Source organism: Mustelus asterias, chromosome 7 (genome assembly GCF_964213995.1).
Source record: "Mustelus asterias chromosome 7, sMusAst1.hap1.1, whole genome shotgun sequence".
NCBI classification, from domain to species: domain Eukaryota; kingdom Metazoa; phylum Chordata; class Chondrichthyes; order Carcharhiniformes; family Triakidae; genus Mustelus; species Mustelus asterias.
The window spans coordinates 113,887,812-113,906,302 of NC_135807.1; the positions used below are offsets into that span (position 1 = coordinate 113,887,812).

General features: G+C 43.2%; 1 protein-coding gene across 3 annotated transcripts in view; it reads left to right on the plus strand.

Annotated features, from left to right (window-relative positions):
- The window catches only part of cyb5a (cytochrome b5 type A (microsomal)), a 36,467-nt gene that overhangs the window by 14,147 nt on the left and 3,829 nt on the right, over nucleotides 1-18,491 (plus strand). For 2 of the 3 annotated variants that reach the window (XR_013498354.1, XM_078216703.1), the window contains exons 1-4: nucleotides 524-779; nucleotides 6,777-6,905; nucleotides 14,948-14,977; nucleotides 17,521-17,555. Coding sequence is in view for 2 of the 3 variants with exons in the window: in XM_078216703.1 (XP_078072829.1) it covers nucleotides 630-779; nucleotides 6,777-6,905; nucleotides 14,948-14,977; nucleotides 17,521-17,555 (344 nt within the window). In the remaining variant the exon portion in view is untranslated. Of the gene's footprint in view, nucleotides 1-523; nucleotides 780-6,776; nucleotides 6,906-14,947; nucleotides 14,978-17,520; nucleotides 17,556-18,491 lie in introns of those variants that run through there. The other variant, XM_078216704.1, reaches the window with a different exon arrangement.

Genomic DNA, 18,491 nt, shown 5'->3' on the forward strand with positions numbered 1-18,491 from the left:
TTGTTACTCTTATCTGTAAACCTCCGTCCCAATACCCCTTGGATCTGGCAGATATTTACAATTCCCCACAAGGTTGTTCCTTTCTGACGCAGGCTGTAGGTCTGTGAATCGGGTTGACCCTTCCCGATTCTCCTTGGTGACTGCAGTGCCAGACGCTATGGTCCTGGCCTTTGTGTTACAAACTTTATTAAAAATATCAAAGCAAAATTTCCTGAAGACATCCTGTTTGGATGGTTGGGTACTCTGCACCTTTTTGATCTTGTTAGTGTGATCCTGCCTTGCTTGAGACAAACCCGTTCATCACGACGTTCTTTCCACAACTATAAAAATGTGGACCCCATCCAGGTGCGATGTGTCTGGCTCTCAGGTTGCTATGTTTGTGATAAAGCCCATTTCTCCTTCGCTGTTGTTGATGTTTGCTTGTAAAATGGCTGTTGTCTGGGCCATCAGCAATGATGGCCTCCTAGTTTTTTTAGTTGGATTGACTGATGGCTACTGTCTTTTTTTTAAATAACTATCCCGCAGTCTCTTTATCTAGTATTGACTTGGTTTTAGATCGACCTGCTTTGAAGATTAACCCCTTCAGTACAGCCTACCGCTGTGTGTTGTGGTTTGACCTGTTTATTTGCATGTTTGTGGAAATCGGAGACTGCGATCTCATTGACGAGATTTGCGATTTTGGGGTTTCGTTGGATCTTGAGCCCCTGCCGGTGATCCTGTGGATGGAGAATGCGGGCTCAAGGTCCTGTCCTATTATAGGCTTCCATCTGGAGATTAAGGTGAGATTCTCTGGCCTCCCCCTCAGCCTTTTTCTCGGCGGCGGAAGGCAGCATGCCCTTTGGTCCTGCCGCTGTCAGTGGGAATTTCCATTGAAGCCACCCATGCCACTGGGAAACTTGCAGCAGGGGATGCGCTGCCGCGGGGACCAGAGAATCCAGCCGGCATGAACGGCTGGAGAATTTCAGCCTAAGCAAATTTGAAAAATCTGTACAAGCTCACATTTAACTTGATTTGTTAAATATACTGGATTCAATGGCTTTTATTCACTTCCTGCTTTATCACAGTGTTTTAGTAGGTCGAAGTTCAATCTCTTTACCTAGATTAAAAATTAATGGTGTTTCTTTCCTGAATCCAAGTGCAGTGAACAAGAACTGTGTATACTGGTTTCATCAGTTATAAAGAAAGAGTTGTGTTATCATTCTTATGAAATCATGCTGAGCTCCAGCAAAGTTTAAAGTATGTTTTTAAAAGGACTTGTATATTCTAAAAGCTGGTTATTTTTATTGTTTCTTTTTTAATGCTTTGCTTTCACAATGATCCATATTCAGCCACATCCTATTCCGGATCATGTCCGTGTGGTTACACTCATGGATATGGGGGCTTTGTTTGTTCAAACTGCTGATCAAATCCAGCTTCTGTCAGACTCCAGGTCGACTGGATCCACATTCTGCAGATTTGAAATATACAAAATGGCTTCAGATGAAAATGTCTTTTGTGACAACGAGACCTCGTTCTTGCAGAATACCAATCCTACTATCTTCCCACTGCAACGTTTGAATTCTTTTTAAATGAGTGTAATGCCCTGCCTGACCTTGACCGCACTGTTCAGATTTATGCTTACAATGTGGCTTATTATTGTCAAAGCAAAGAAGAAAAAGGCAAGGGGCCAGAGCAAAGGAAATAACTCACTTTTAAAAGAATTAATAAGTGAATTGAGCTTATTTTCAGATTGGTAGAGTGGAACATGGTTTCTAAGGAAATAACACAACTGTGTTTGAGTATACAATGTAACAGTTTTTAAAATTTATTTTCATTTTGCAGATTAGCCACATGCAAATGAGGGAGACAGAAGCAGCCATAAGCCTAAGAGATGGCACTTAGCTTGGAGAAATGTAGTGTCCTGCATGTTGGTAGCACCAACAAAGAATGCAGATATAATTTGCAGGGAAAAAGACTGAAAAGGGTCAGGAGAGGAAAAGATTTGGTATCAATTGTTCAAAGATTAATGACTGTTCATGAACAATGTAGAGAAACTGTAGCTAAAACTAGCAGGGTATTGGGTTGTATGAATGGATCCTTTGGTACAAATCAGAGGGCAGGATAGTATTTAGATTGTGTTTGGAGCCCTGTGCCTGACTTTGGTTCCTCTAGATATGGTGATCGTGGAAAAGATCCAGAGGAGAGCTGTGAGGATCATTCATAGCTTAAGGAACCTTAACTGCTTAGGCTTAAGCACTTGGCTCTATTTAGTTTAAAGCAGGATAGACCTAGCGTTCTTAAAATAACTCGAGGGTTGGAAAGCATCCCCTTTGGCAGGTTATTCAAGTTCAATGGATTGGGTAGAATCAGAGGATGTGAGTTTAAACTTTGTAAGACTTGGAATATATGGATGTTATGTTTGTTTCCAGAGAGCAGCCAGCCAGCCTCTGCAATACATTGTTGGCTGGGTGAGGGTCCTTGACTGGGCAGAGATCACATCATGTGGTTACCTGGACTGGCTTTGACCACTTGGTGTTTGAAGAGGAATTTTCCAGAGCATCCTGTCAACCTTTGGCCTGGATCTTTCTCCATCCTTGCTTCTCCCAGGATATTAGTTGGCTGATGGAAGGACCATGTTAGTCGTGATGTGTTGGGTCATGACCAGATCCCATGTGCTGTGGCTGCCTCCTGTAATCTCGAAAGTAAGGCCATGTGGAGGAATGGGTCTAAGACTCTTTTAATGCTTCAGATTATTTTAAGATTATTATTGATTTACTGAAGGATTTGATTTGGATCCATTTCTGTTTGTGTTTGCATTGTAGAGTACCAGAAAAGTTAATGTTTGTGACTGATTTTGAAATGCTCAGTAATGGCCTTTGATTTGTACTTCACTGGGTGGGACTTTGGACTTGTTTAATCAGTGTGTATTTGGATTTTAGCTGAGATACTCCAAGTCCGAGGTCTCGTGTTTCAAAGGCATGTTGTTTTTGATAGTTACGACCTATCCTTTACCTAAAGCTTATCTAGATTTTCAGAATAAATCAGCACGTTATTAGCCAAAATGTTTTATATTTGTTTATTACCCTTTGTTTAATTTGTTTACTTGAGCTCTTAATGATGTTTTAATGTTTTGGCAAAAGTGCTAAATCTTTGGACAGAATTGCTCTGAACTGACGGTTTTTGAATTGCCCATGTTTGAGTAGCTTTGGTGACATCAAACTCCATTTCTGTGTGGGTTGTAGGCCAGAATTCTGCGGTCTTGTGTGCCCCGCTACCAGCGACCAAGGAGAACTTGGCGCTCAGCCAAATCTCCATTCACAGCAGCGGTATGGGAGAATCACAGCCCCCGGCGAGGCTGGAGAATTTGGCCATAGTCTTTTCCTTTTAAAGAATGTTTAAAATTGATTTGTGAAAGTAACTTGTTTGTGCAGTTCAGTGTTTTTTTTTAATTATCATTTTTATCTCTCCCCTTTTATTAGTGTAGAAAATGGAAGGGTTTTGAGTGGATATTTAAAGCATTGAGGGAGAGTGAAACAAGATTTGGAAGGATCCTTAGAAGGCAGCAACATGATGCCACCAATGATGGTTGACAGGAATGATGGGGTAACACGTGGGCAACGAGATCCGAGAATCAACTGTGTTGAGGTTGAGATGATACTTGATGCTGAATCCTTGATGGGAACCTGATTGAGGTGCTGAAGGGCTGCTTGATTCAGTGTGGTTCAGGCAGGAGTGTTCTCTTCCTGTCGGGGAGCACTTCAGCAGTCATGGGCGTTCAGCCTCTGATCTTCGGGTAAGCGTTCTCCAAGGCAGCCTTCACGACACACGACAATGCAGAATCGCTGAGCAGAGACTGATTGCCAAGTTCCGCACACATGAGGACAGCCTCAACCAGGATCTTGGGTTCATGTCACACTGTCTGTAACCCCACGACTTGCCTGGGTTTGCAAAATCTCACTAACTGTCCTGGCTGGAGACAATACACATCTCTTTAACCTGTGCTTAACCCTCTCTCCACTCACATTGTCTGTACCTTTTAAGACTTGATTACCTGTAAAGACTCGCATTCCAACTATTATCTTGTAAATTGAGTTTGTGTCTATATATGCCCTGTTTGTGAACACAGCTCCTCACTCCCCTGAAGAAGGAGCGACACTCCGAAAGCTTGTACTACCAAATAACCCTGTTGGACTTTAACCTGGTGTTGTGAGACTTCTTACTGTGCTTACCCCAGTCCAACGCCGGCATCTCCACATCATGATTCAGTGTGAGTAGGAGAGGATGGGAAGGGGAGAAACTGAGATGCTAAAATACACAGATAAGAAAAATAAATGGAACAAATCCAAATACCTCCTGAAAATGTTGTTATAAATGTTTCACATTTTATTTCTGGTACTTTCTTCCTTTTTTTTCTACTTCCCTTTTTTATTGTAAAATGTTGTTTTCCCTCCCAGTCACAGGTGCTTTTGTACCCTATTTTACAATACTACTTAGGGCGGCACGGTAGCACAGTGGTTAGCACTGCTGCTTCACAGCTCCAGGGACCTGGGTTCGATTCCCGGCTTGGGTCACTGTCTGTGTGGAGTTTACACATTCTCCTCGTGTCTGCGTGGGTTTCCTCCGGGTGCTCCGGCTTCCTCCCACAGTCCAAAGATGTGCAGGTTAGGTTGATTGGCCAGGTTAAAAATTGCCCCTGAGATGCGGAGGTTAGAGGGATTAGCAGGTAAAATATGTGGGGGTAGGGCCTGGGTGGGATTGTGGTCGGTGCAGACTCGATGGGCCGAATGGCCTCCTTCTGCACTGTAGGGTTTCTATGATTTCTATGAATTCATCTAATCTACATACCTTTGGAACATGGAAGGAAACCGGTGCACCCGGAGGAAACCCACGCAGACACAGGGAGAACGTGCAAACTCCACACATACAGTCACCCAAGGCCGGAATCGAACCCCAGTCCCTAGCGCTGTTAGGCAGCAGTGCTAACCATTATGCCACCATGTGTGAAGACTATTGTTTGGTGCTGCACTCACTTTCTGGACAATATAATGGACTGTTTGCACGTACAGAAGGCATATTCATACAGGTGTACAATGCCATTGTAAATAAGACACTGGGCTTTTGCATTTACAAAAGGAGACTGAGTGGCTGTTTCGGCACCCTTACCTAAAGGTGGGCTGCCTTGAATGCAGCTGGGGACAGACTTTGTGGGTTCAGGATAACCATGTCTACATGCAACCAATCCGAACCAGCAGTTATTGAAGGGATTACTGGCAGCTGCCACCAAAAAGGCAAGTTTAAAGAAGTACGTATAATTTATCTGAATGTGGAGCCTGGAGGAATGGGATTTCTACTAGCTCCATGGCAGTTACAAAGACCATTATTGGACTTTATATGCTTCGTTTCCCCCCTTCCATCACCGTCCTTTTTCACGTCCCAGCTGGACCTGCCTGAGGGCTGCTGCCTGCAATGCAGCATCCTGAAATCTGCATCCCCTCTGCCTACTGCATGATGCCAAGCAGCGCGTCAGGCAAACTTAGATCAGTTTTGAGGCCCATTTTTGACTGGGTCTACCTCTTCGGTGCAGGATGGGTTTGTGGATTTTGCCTTCCAGGAATATACAAAGACTGATGTGTTAGTGCTGGGGGTATTGGAGATGCGTGACAAAGAAGCAAAAAGCCAACCACCGTAGCAGCACCCCTGCAGAATCGTTTTGCAGCTATATCTCTATCTCTTTCTGATTGCTGAAGTAAGCCACATCAGCGAAGACCACAGCTGAAACAGGGAAGCTTCTCCACCAAACTGCACAACACTGTAAATCTGGAAACCGAACGTTCGCCTGTTCAAGTCAGCGCGACCGCAACACTAAATCATCTACTTCACAAGTCGAGGACTGCACGTTCTCCCCATGTCTGCCTGGGTTTCCTCCGGGTGCTCCAGTTTCCTGCCACAATCCGAAAGATGTGCTGGTTAGGTACATTGGCTATGCTAAATTCTCCCCCATATACCCAAACAGGTGCCAGAGTGTGGCATCTAGGTGATTTTCACAGTAACTTCATTTCAGTGTTAATGTAAGTCTACTTGTGACACTAATAAATAAACTTAATATCAGTAGCAAAACCACCTCACTCTTATTAGTCCCTCGATTATCCTCTATTTCTGCTATGTAACTTGTGTCTTCTACTGTGAAAACACATATACATATTTGTTCAACAAGTCAGCCATTTCCTTATTCCCCATGATTTATCTTGCCTCTAATGGATCAATGTTTACTTTATCTATTCTCTTTTTTTATATAGTAAAAAATTTAAAGGATGAGCAGTTCACAATCACTTTGCCATCTGTAGCTGTGAGATGTGTCCAGTCATCTCGACAGACAGTTCATAAGAATACATGGAGTGCTGCAAATACAGGAAAGAATGGCTTCTGATTTTCTTTTAAGGGGGGGGAAGGAGGTGAATGTTTGGATGCGATGCATGAGTAAATAATAATATTGGATAAAAGTAAATTACTGTGGATGCTGGAATCTGAAACCAAAAGAGAAAACGCTGGAAAATCTCAGCAGGTCTGGCAGCATCTGTAAGGAGAGAAAAGAGCTGATGTTTTGAGTCCAGATGACCCTTTGTCAAAGCTTTGACAAAGGGTCATCTGGATTCTAAACATCAGCTCTTTTCTCTCTTTGCAGATGTTGCCAGACCTGCTGAGATTTTCCAGTGTTTTCTCTTTTGGTAAATAATAATATTGCTCACTCTTCAGTTTAAATTGTCAACCTTGAATCTTTTTTGTTGGGTGTCTTGCAGCATCCAGGTGGCGAAGAAGTGCTGAAGGAGCAAGCAGGAGGCGATGCTTCAGAAGCTTTTGATGATGTCGGCCACTCTACTGATGCACGAGAAATGACCAAAAAATATCTCATAGGAGAACTTCATCCTGTGAGTCATCTCATCACAGTTACATTTATTGTTTGTTGTTCTTGCTTCCCTTCCTGCACAGGGGAGGCTTTCATCTGATTCTATAGTGAGTTTTATCTGGAACAGGTTGCTAGCCTGTTGCCAGAGGTTGTAGCTTGAGGGATGCCACTCCACAACAGGTATGGCTGACCAGGAGTCTTGCAGGTTGATACTCCAACCTGTTTGGATGCACCTTCCTTGGTCATCAAGTCCTGAGGTTGGACTCAAACCTGGAGCATCGGGTTCAGAGGTAGAGATGCTTCATACTATGCCACAAAACCACCTCTGTTATTTGTTGCATTTCTTTAATAAGAAATTGGAGACGTGAGGTTAATGACCCGTCTTAATTAAAGATTAACATTTTAAGTAATACTTTTAAAGTAGAAGAGTATTCAACGTACTTAGGAGACATGAAGAAGAAGAAATCAGATGTCAAGCCAGAGTGAGAAATTAGGAGGCTTGGTCAGAGGTGAACTTTAAAGAATCATAGAATTCCTACAGTACAGAAAGAGGCCATTCAGCCCATCAAGCCTGCACTGACAACAATCCCACTCAGGCCCTTTCCCCTTAACTCCATGTATTTACCCTGCTAATTCCCGGACACTAAGGCACACTTTGTTTTTAGCATAACCAATCCACCTAACCCACACATGCATCTTGGACATAGAAGACCTCTTGGAGGGGCGGCATGGTGCCACAGTGGTTAGCACTGCTGCCTCACAGTGCCAGTGACCCAGGTTCAAATCCTGGCTTGAGTCTCTGCCTGTGTGGAGTTTGCACATTCTCCCTGTGTCTGTGGGTTTCTTCCGGGTGCTGCGTTTCCTCCCATAGTCCAAAGATGTGTGCGGGTTAGGTGGATTGGCCATGCTAAATTGCCCCTTAGTGTCGGGGGATTGGCTAGGGTAAATGTATGGGGTTATGAGGATAGGACTTGAGTGGGATTGTGGTAGGTGCAGACTCGATGGGCTGAATGACCTCCTTCTGCACTGAAGGATTGTATGATTCTATGACCTAAAGAAGCAGAGGGAAGTATAGCTGAAGAGTCTTAAGGGGTGAATCCAAGAAGAAACGATCTAGAACAAAAGACCTGAAGCAGTGCCCTAGACACTGCCTCGTTGGTTGTGCACCCCACAGCTCGGAGGCAATATTAACTTGTTCAAATTGGAGGAAATTACCGCAAAACTGAAAGAATTTAAATACAGATGAGAATTTTAAATTTGAGGAATTGTGCGAATAAAAGTCCATGTAGCTCAGCAAGGATAAGTGTGCTGGGTGAGCAAGACCTGATGATATGACCAATGATGCACAACAGAGATCTGAATGAGCTGATTTATGGAGGGAAGTCAGTTCAGATGAATGTTGGAAACTGGAAATGACCAAGACACGAATGAGGGTTTTTCTTATCTTGCCATCTCATTTTGAATAAGTCCATTATTTTTGCCTCCTTTCATAGCCTGTTAGTTGATTCTATTTGTTGTTGAGTAGAAGAGCATTGTTGTCCTTGCGTCTATTCAAAATTTATTTTCTACTAATCTTTGTTCATGTTCTCTAGTTTTATTTCTTTTATATATTTATGAAGCAATAATCTGGGTTTACCCTATTTGTACCATTTGATATTTTATATACAATCTCCCCCATGGAAGAAGTCCATCTTTAAAATGGGCAGATGTCCAAAACTGAGCCAGAACCCAATACCAATTGGTAATTTGCATTAATGCCAATTCCTGTGTTGCTGGTTCTAGCGTTTTTTTTTTATTGCTCAGTTTATTTCTGCCACACATCCCTGTGCTTATTTGCCCTTGATATTAGAGTGAAATTTAAATAATTGTGCTCCTCCAGATGCCAGGATGAAATTGGCCCTGTGAAGCTGAGCGTCCTTGTGGGTCTGGCACGAAAGAGGTTCTTGTTGAGCTGCACATCAAAGTTGCCTTGTAGCAAAAGTAAAGTTTATTTATTAGTCACAAGTAAGGCTTACATTAACACTGCAATGAAGTTACTGTGAAATTCTCCTAGTCACTACACCCCAGCGCCTTTTCGGGTCAGTGCGCCTAACCAGCACGTCTTTGAGTGTGGGAGGAAACCGGAGCACCCAGAGGAAACCCACGCAGACATGGGGAGATCGTGCAAACTCCACACACTGACCCGAGGCGGGAATCAAACTCGGGTCCCTAGCGCTGAGGCTGCAGTGCTAACCACTGTGCCACCATGCCGTGACTTGGACACCTCAGAATGCTTTGCACCCAGTGGAATACTTTTGATGTGTAGCAATCATTATAATGTTGTCAAGTTGGCAGCCATTTGTGTACAGCAAAGTTCCATAAAGAACAATCCAATAACCTGTTTTGCACTAATGATTTTTGAGGGATAAATATTGGCCATGACACTATGACACACACTGTCTGTGTGGAGATTGCACATTCTCCTCGTGTCTGCGTGGGTTTCCTCTGGGTGCTCTGGTGTGGGTTAGGTTGATTGGCCATGCTAAAATTGCCCCTTAGTGGCCTGAGATGCGTAGGTTAGAGTGGTGAACGGGTAAAATATGTAGGGATATGGGGGTAGGGCCTGGGTGGGATTGTGGTCGGTGCAGACTCGATGGGCCGAATGGTCTCTTTCTGCACTGTAGGGTTTCTATGATTTCTATGAGAAATCTTTTACATCCAGGGAAGCAGGAGCCTCTGCATAATAATTTATTTTGAGAAACAGCACTCCTAACAGTGCTGCATTCTGTGCACTGGAGTGTCAGCCTAACCCACAACCTGCTGACTCTGAAGCAAGAGTTCTACCATTGAGCCATTGCTGACACAGTAGAGGCCATTCCTCAGGGAAGTTAATTGGCTCATACTTTGCCCAGTTTGTCCACAATCGCTCACAGAGCTCTTGGTCACCTTCCACTTGTGTAGCCTGTGGTTGGGACACTGTATAATGACCCATGTCTTGTGAAGCCACTTGGTTTATTCCTGGGGTCCATGATCAAGCCCTGATCCTTGACCCTGTTTACTCAGTACTCATTTTCAGGTGAGAGTTCTGAGGCTTTAAGAGATCTGCCCGCTAAGCAAAAGGGATTCCTGGACTTAAGGCAGCATCCTTGCAACATCTGGAAATCTTCATTAATATATAGTTCTGAGTTTACTAGGGTTCCTGGTTATTGCTACTTTTCTGATTGACAGTGGCAAGATATAGAACATTCCAGCGCAGTACAGGCCCTTCGGCCCTCTGTTGCTCCGACTAGTGAAACCAATCTAAAGCCCCTCTAACCTACACTATTCCAATATCATCCATATGTTTATCCAATAACCATTTGAATGCTCTTAAGGTTGACGAGTCCACTACTGCTGCAGGCAGGGCATTCCACGCCCTTACTACTCTCTGAGTAAAGAACCTACCTCTAACATCTGTCCTATATCTCTCACCCCTCAATTTAAAGCTATGTCCCCTCGTGTTAGCCACCACCATCCGAGGAAAAAGGCTCTCACTATCCACCCTATCTAATCCTCTGATCATCTTGTATGCTTCTATTAAGTCACCTCTTAACCTTCTTCTCTCTAACGAAAACAACCTCAAGTCCCTCAGCCTTTCCTCATACGATTTTCCCGCCATACCAGGCAACATCCTGGTAAATCTCCTCTGCACCCTTTCCAACACTTCCACATCTTTCCTATAATGCGGCAATCAGAACTGTACGCAATACTCCAAGTGCAGCCGCACCAGAGTTTTGTACAGTTGCAGCATGACCTCCTGGCTCCAAAACTCAATCCCTCTACCAATAAAAGCTAACACACCGTACGCCTTCTTAACAACCCTATCAACCTGGGTGCCAACTTTCAGGGATCTGTGCACATGGACACCCAGATCCCTCTGTTCATCCACACTACCAAGTATCTTACCATTAGCCCAGTACTCTGTATTCCCGTTACTCATTCCAAAGTGAATCACCTCACACTTTTCCGCATTAAACTCCATTTGCCACCTCTCGGCCCAGCTCTGCAGCTTATCTATGTCCCTCTGTAACCTGCCACTTCCCTCCGCACTGTCTACAACTCCACCGACTTTAGTGTCATCCGCAAATTTACTAATCCATCCTTCTACACCTTCATCCAGGTCATTTATAAAAATGACAAACAGCAGTGGCCCCAAAACAGATCCTTGCAGTACACCACTAGTAACTGAACTCTAGGATGAATATTTCCCATCAAACACCACCCTCTGTTTTCTTACAGCTCGCCAATTCCTGATCCAAACCACTAAATCACCCTCAATCCCATGTGTCCGTATCTTCTGCAATAGCTTACCGTGGGGAACCTTATCAAACGCTTCACTGAAATCCATATACACCACATCAACTGCTTTACCCTCATCCAGCTCTTTGGTCACCTTCTCAAAGAACTCAATCAGGTTTGTGAGGCACGACCTACCCTTCACAAAACCGTGCTGACTATCCCTAATCAAATTATTCCTTTCTAGGTGATTATAAATCCTATGTGGAAGGTAAGGGAACTGGGCTATACTTCGAGGTCTCCCTTTAATGCCTTTATTTTATACTGTTTAAGCTTTTCTAACCATTCCTTGTAGCCAACTGCACTAATACTTGAGGTTTCTTTTTTGTGAATACTTTTCGAATTGTAAGGGACTGAGGAAAATTTGTGGGGAAGACAGTTACCAGTGTTCTTTATCCCTGGTGGGCTTCAGTGTCCTGTTTGCAGGGTGGGTGCTGTGAACAGGATGCTGTTGGTTGAGTGATGTGGGCTGGGCCAATGGGATTGCACTGGGGGTGGGAGAAAAAAATAAGGCGCCAGGAAGTGGAGAGGAAGAGAGCTGGAGGGAGAGGCAGAGCTGGAGAGGAAGAGAGCTGGAGGGAGAGGCAGAGCTGGAGAGGAAGAGAGCTGGAGGGAGAGGTAGAGTGCAGAGAGAGGTAGAGTGCAGAGAGAGGTAGAGTGCAGAGAGAGGTAGAGTGCAGAGAGAGGTAGAGTGCAGAGAGAGGTAGAGTGCAGAGCTCACTGTTTCATGTCTGTTAATGATGTGTTATTAAATTTATTTTTGATATTCCGACTTACAGTACTGACATTTATGGGTAAACAGGGCATTAGCCAAATCAACATCAACCGCTAAGAATTCGGGATCCTGTTGATTGAATATTTAAATAGTAGCCCCCATATAGTGGTCAGCAGGGGGTTACATAATGAAAACAAAATCTTTTACGTAGTGGGGTGACACGTCCTGAATATAACGGTCTACCTAGATATTATAACTTTGTAAATAAATTATACAACTTCTGCCAGTTTATGAGGGATAATTCTGTGAACAGACATTCCCAATGTCGAACGACACCTACAACAATCACTAATTACCAGCCTGTCGTCTTTGATTTTCAATTCATTAACTCGGGATGATAGGAAGTTATGTGGGCAATTCAGCCCTGAATGGCAGCATTCAATCAGAGAATAGCTTTCTTGTCTTTAGCGTTACAGCATGTGTGTTTCAATCATAAAGGGTCTAAGTCAATTATTATTGCTTTCAGCCAAAAGCATCAAGCTTGCATCGGCCACACAGGCTGCAGTTTAATTAACTGTCTCCTTAAAAGGTGCGCGTGAAATCCTCCTTAAACATTTTCAATTAATCCATTAGCAATTGTCCAATTTCTGCTTTTATTTAACACAAGTGCAAAACATTACCAAAGATTCCGAGTACTCTCGGATGATGTGCAGTCACCAGTAATGCAAATCTTGCTGGTTTTCAGGTCTTAAGCTTCAATTTCTGAGGAGTTACCAATGACAGTGCAAGCACTTGCTCTCCAAGAGAAGAGATGCCACAGTTATGAACCAAAGTTGCTGAAATCAAAATGAGATCCACAGGTTTTAAGGTGCCTAATTGAAAGATCCCCGGGTGGGGTGGGGGAATTCTCTCAAAAAAATTCTAAGTGTCGAGTTTGCGGTAAAACTGGAGTAAATCACATTGGTTTTTTTCAGCGAGAGTTTCAAAGTGAATCTCCCACACTCTTCATTGCAGCGTGCACTAGCATGAATCCTGTTGAAAATCTGTGGGCTATTTATCCCTCAAAAATCTATTTCCACCTGGGAGGCTGGCAGCATAGTGCTGTGTGGGCTATTGTGCATGTGCAGATCTGTCAAAGCGGAGATTGGCGCATGCGCAGTAGTCCACACTGTCGGCCTTCCTTCCCACCCCCACCCCCTGCACCAGATGTGTCCAGGCCCACCTCGATCACTGGCTTCACTCCCTCCCCGAATGCAGAGTGGCAGTGGGGCCCTGTCCCCTTGGCACTGCCCAGTGGGCAGTGTCCAGGTGCCCCCTGGGCATTGGCACTTTGCCCCTTGGGCAGTGCCAGGGGCCCAGGCTGCCAATGTCCCCCCCCCCCCCCCCAGCCTTAACTCCAGCAGGGTCGAGCCACCAGCTCTCCACAAGTGGGGAGCTACACTGAACCCGCTGGAGTGAACCAATCCTGGGGGCGGGGGTGAGGCTAGCAGGCCTGGAGATTTCAGTACAGGGCCTGCTAATCAAATGTAAAGTATGTGTTAATGGGCAGTAGCCTCGATTATGCAGCTCCGTGCCGATTTCCAGCGCAGAGCTGACAGCTCCAGAAATCCAGCTGCCAGAGACTCATGGAGGCCATGGCGCCCAGTGAGGAGTCAGCTCGAGTCTCCCGGCCCGCTGTGCTACAAAAGCAGCTCAGCGGCATGGGAGAATCGCCCCCAAGGTGGTGTCCCACAAACTTGCATTGAATTTCATTCCAACAACATAGGAATCCGACCTCACAGTGTGATCGAAAGCTAGAATAGTAAATGACTGCAAGCTGGGAGTAACTTGCTGTTAAATTGCTTGCCTGCTTCCCAGAGGCATATTCTGTCATCACTTAGCTTGTGTGATTGCAAATTAACTATTGGGATACACAACAGGAATTATTGGATAACATTTCAAACCATAATTTGCTTTGTTAAAGATGACAATTGATTCTAACATTCTTCAAGGGTAATTTAATGGGTCCAGGAACCATTGTATTGAGATAGCAGTGATCATTGTGGAGAGACAACAGATTTCCTGCAATTCTGTTAAAAATGTGTGAAACTGAGTGAAGAAGAATCAAGTTAGTCTGCATGCATTTTATTTATTGATGTAACAGACTGGATATAACTTTAAAAATTTTGCCCAGGCTCAAGTTTAATATTGTTCATCAAAGGAAAAGCAGCAATTTTTTTCTGACCATCTTCAGTAATATGTCATAAAGTTATCAAATTATTATAGCATAGAAAGATGTCACTTGATCCTTTGTGGCTGTGCAGTCTCTTCAAAAGAGCTGACTCCTTAGCCCTGTTTTCTCTCATTTGTCCTCTCGTACTCATTTATTTATGTTCCTTTTAAAAAATATTTAATCACTTCACCCTTTAAAAGGCTTTTATGAATTCTGTTTCTGTTTCAGGCAGGGCATTAATTGTCCTAATAGTTTTCAGCTTTAAAAAATCTTATTCTCTTACCCTCTCCCTTCCTTCTTATGGCCTTGATCTTAAATTAATGTGGTCCAGTTGCTAATTCACTAACGAGTGGAATGGTTTTCCTGACTGCTTTAGATATTTCATTTTGTATATAATTTACTGTCCTCTAAGTATTCCTCTCAAAATATCATCTTATCTTACATTTCTCTGCATTAAATTACATTTCTTTTTACATCCACCTGCCCAATCTACTAATTTGCCTGTCCTCCTAAAAGTAACCCAACTTCCTATTTCAGTGTCACCTGCTGATTTTGATAACGTGGCCCTTTTAAATCCAACTCCCGGCAATTCATAGGAAATACACAAGGGCTTGCTGAGTGATCTTCAGGAACTGGACTGTATTGTTGGGTATGTGAACGTACCAGTTTCTAACAGTGTAAAATTGAGAGGCATGGGACTCAGATGATCAGGTTTAAACCATGGTTCAATAGGTAACTTTTGACGTGAAACCTTTGCGGTAAGGCTGCTGGATTTTCAAAATGCAATTTTTAATATTCACTTGTTTTATTTTTCTTATTCCAGGATGATAGAGCTGCTTTTGAGAGGTCGCAGGTAGGGTGATCTTGTTCCTATTTTTTGTTGGATACAATCAGTAGTCATGAGTATTAAAATGTAATTTGATACCTTGCAAGCAGTTTGACAAATTTTGAGGAATCTCATGCAAAATGAGGTTGTATTCCATGTTTAAGAAATATATTTGTGATTGCGGTCTACCTCACAGGATCCCAATGTAGAAAAAGTAACAGCCACAGAGCAAGTACACAACTAATATAAAAATACATTTGGAATCTTCCTACTTGATGTTTCTGTTTGTTTTAAAGCAAATCTAACTGAACAGTAGATTAAAAACACTTTCCACCGGTATTCTTTTCAAAGAAAATGCCTCCACAGAAACTACAGATCATAGCACATTTCTAGTGGAACACAAGTTTCATCTAATTTGGAATTAGCTTTGAAATGTAGACGGTATCTCCTGGCGGAAGGTAAGCTTCCTGGACTGACCAGTGAGTTGCACACATCTGGGGCTGGAGACTTGTTGCAGCAATCGCAGGCAGCTAGCTCATCAGGTTTCCTCTTCTGCCCATTGGAACTGACTGCAATGGGCAGAAGGGGAAACCCAATGAGCTAGCTGCCTGCGATTGCCATTCCCTTTGTCCTTGCACCATGAAACCTTTTATCATTCAATCTCTGCTGACCTCCACCCTATGGCAAACATTTCCTTTCATTGTTCTCCCCACCACTTTCACTTGTTTCACATTTCTAACTTTCTCCAGTTCTGAAAATTGGTCGCTCACCTGAAACATTAACGCTCCTGCTCTCCAACTACTTCACTCTCTACCAGGTAGATGCTGCCAGTCCTGTTGCATATTTCCAGCATTTCCAATATCCGGAATCTGGAGCAGTTTTGCCTTTGTATGTTGCTATCTAGCTATATTCTTGTATAGCTTGGTGCCTGCACCCACCCCAGATCTACAGACTTTTAAAAAGTCTTGGCCGTGATGTGGGCATCATTGGTTAGCTGCACTCATTGCCCTCTTCTAATTGCCTTGACCGCTGCCTTCTTGAAAGCTGCAGTCCATGTGGTATAGGTACACCCACTCTGCTGTTAGGAGGGGCATGAGGCCAAAAGTCCAGGCAACGTGTTGCACTCTGCAGCGCTGAGCTCCCGCCTTGTTCTCCTGATGTCAGTCTCCTGCTGCACCACGTTAAATGGAATTTACAGCATTGGTGTAAGTTTAATCACAGCTGTGATGCTTCTACAGTGTAAATGGGATTAGTCTCTGGCTGCTTGGAGATTAAGCTCTTTTTGCAGTTAAAGCTTTTGTTGGGGGTGAGAGGAATAACATTAGATTGGTGGAAAAGTACATGAATCACAGCCAATACATATTTTTTAAAATCATTTTGGAATATGGGTATGACCAGCATTTATTTCCCAATATTACTACCCTGTGAAGGTGGTGAGCCACTGAGTAATGTTTGATACTGAGTAGCTTGGCCACTCCAGAGGGCAGTTAAGAGTCAACCACATCGGTGTGGGACTGGAGTCACATGTAAGACAGCTGATTTCCTTTCTGAAAGAAAATCGATTAATTAGTTGGGTTTTTACAATCCAACAGCTTTATGATCACTTTTACAAATGCTAGATTTTATCTCCAGACTTTTTTTTAAACTGAAATTTTATTTACTATCTGCCATGGTGGAATTTGAATTTGTGTTCTCTAAGTTATTATTTCAGGCCTTTAAATTACTGGTCCAGGAACCTAATCACTGTAAAATAGAAGCAAATATATTAAATATAACATACTTAATTATATATTGAAACTGTGGCTACCAGAGCTGGTCAAAGGCTAGGGATCCTGCAGAGAGTAATTCACCACCTGATTCCCCAAAGCCTGTCCACCATCTACAAGACACAAGTCAGGAGTCTGGTGGAATACTCCCCATTTGCCTGGATGAATGCAGTGCCAACAACACTCAAGAAGCTTGATACCATCCAAGCAGCCCACTTGATTGCTACACCTTCAACAAACATTCAATCCTTACAGCACCGATGAACAGTAGCAGCTGTATGTACCATCTACAAGATGCACTGGAAGAACTCACCAATGTTCCTTGGGCAGAACCATCAAACCCATGGCCACTACCACCTGGAGAGTCAAGAATGGCAGATACTTGGGAACACCACCCCTCCAAGTCACTCAACATCCTGAATTGGAAATATATCATCGTTCCTTCACTGTTGCTGGGTCAAAATCCTGGAACTCCCTAAAAGCACTGTGGGTGTACCCACACTTCCAAGACTGCAGCGGTTCAAGAATGTAGCTCACCACCACCTTCTCAAGAGCAACTAGGGATGGGCAATAAATTCTAGTCTACTCAGCAACACCCACACTCCATAAAATGAATTTTAAAAAACTAGAATTTTGTAGTAATTCAGATAAAAGGCCCTGAAATGTAATAGATGCAACTAAATGGGGAAAAGCTAGTGCAACTGGTAACTTCCTGCATGTTAATTTTAACTTTTTTATAGGTCAGATCTTTCTGATTGATACTTTTCATATTCATGATGTAACGTTTTGGTCTTTCTGTTATAGGAGCCACCTGTTGTTATATTGGAGTCTGAATCGAGGTACAAAACTGTCTGTAAACAAATATACTTTTTCATTCTTTCATAAAGCATATTGTAGCATGCTTGTCAGTTTTCACGAGTGCATTCTGGCCTCGTACATATTCAGTAATCAAAATCTAATGAGTCTCTTTATTAAATTAGAGATGCCCTGGTGGTTTAGTATAATCCACCTATATTTTACTCAATTCTAGAAATTTGAATTGATTTATCATTGTCACAGGTATTGGGATGCCGTGAAAAGTATTATTTCTTGCATGCTATACAGACAAAACATATTGTTCATAGAATACATAGGGATAAAGGGAAGGAAAAGGTGCAGAATGTGGTGGTACAGTCACAGCTAGGGTCTAGCGAAAAATCAGTTTAACATATGGTAAGTCGATTCAAAAGTCTGAAGGCAGCAGGGAAGAAGCTGTTCTTGAGTCTTATGGTATGTGTTCTCAGACTTTTGTATCTTCTTCCCGACGGAAGAAGGTGGAAAAGAGTATGTCCAGGGTCCATGGGGTCCTTGATTTTGGTGGCTGCTTTTCCGAGGCAGTGGGAAGTGCTGCAAGGATATGAAGCTCAATTTTGTTAAGCTCAATTTTTCAGTGTTTTTCATCTCTTTTGGTAAATTGCAACAGCTTGATTTACTTCATTCACAGAAGTTTATGTCCTTGCAGCATTCCCATCGCCACCTCTTTTTCCCTCCCCACTCCTGTCCCAACCACTTTTTTAACGGTCCAGACCAGTTCACTCCAGGCAGACCCTGGATTAAGCCTAAGGAAGATTGGAGTTGGAGCAATTTCCTCTGTCGGTTTGTACCAACATTTATGCTCGCATTCAGGATCATTTGCTTATGAGCCATGGGGTGCATTTGTAATAGCTGTTTTTGCTTAGGTATACCCAAAGGAAGTGTTTATAAATTAACAAATAAAAGAGGCCCTTATACTACGA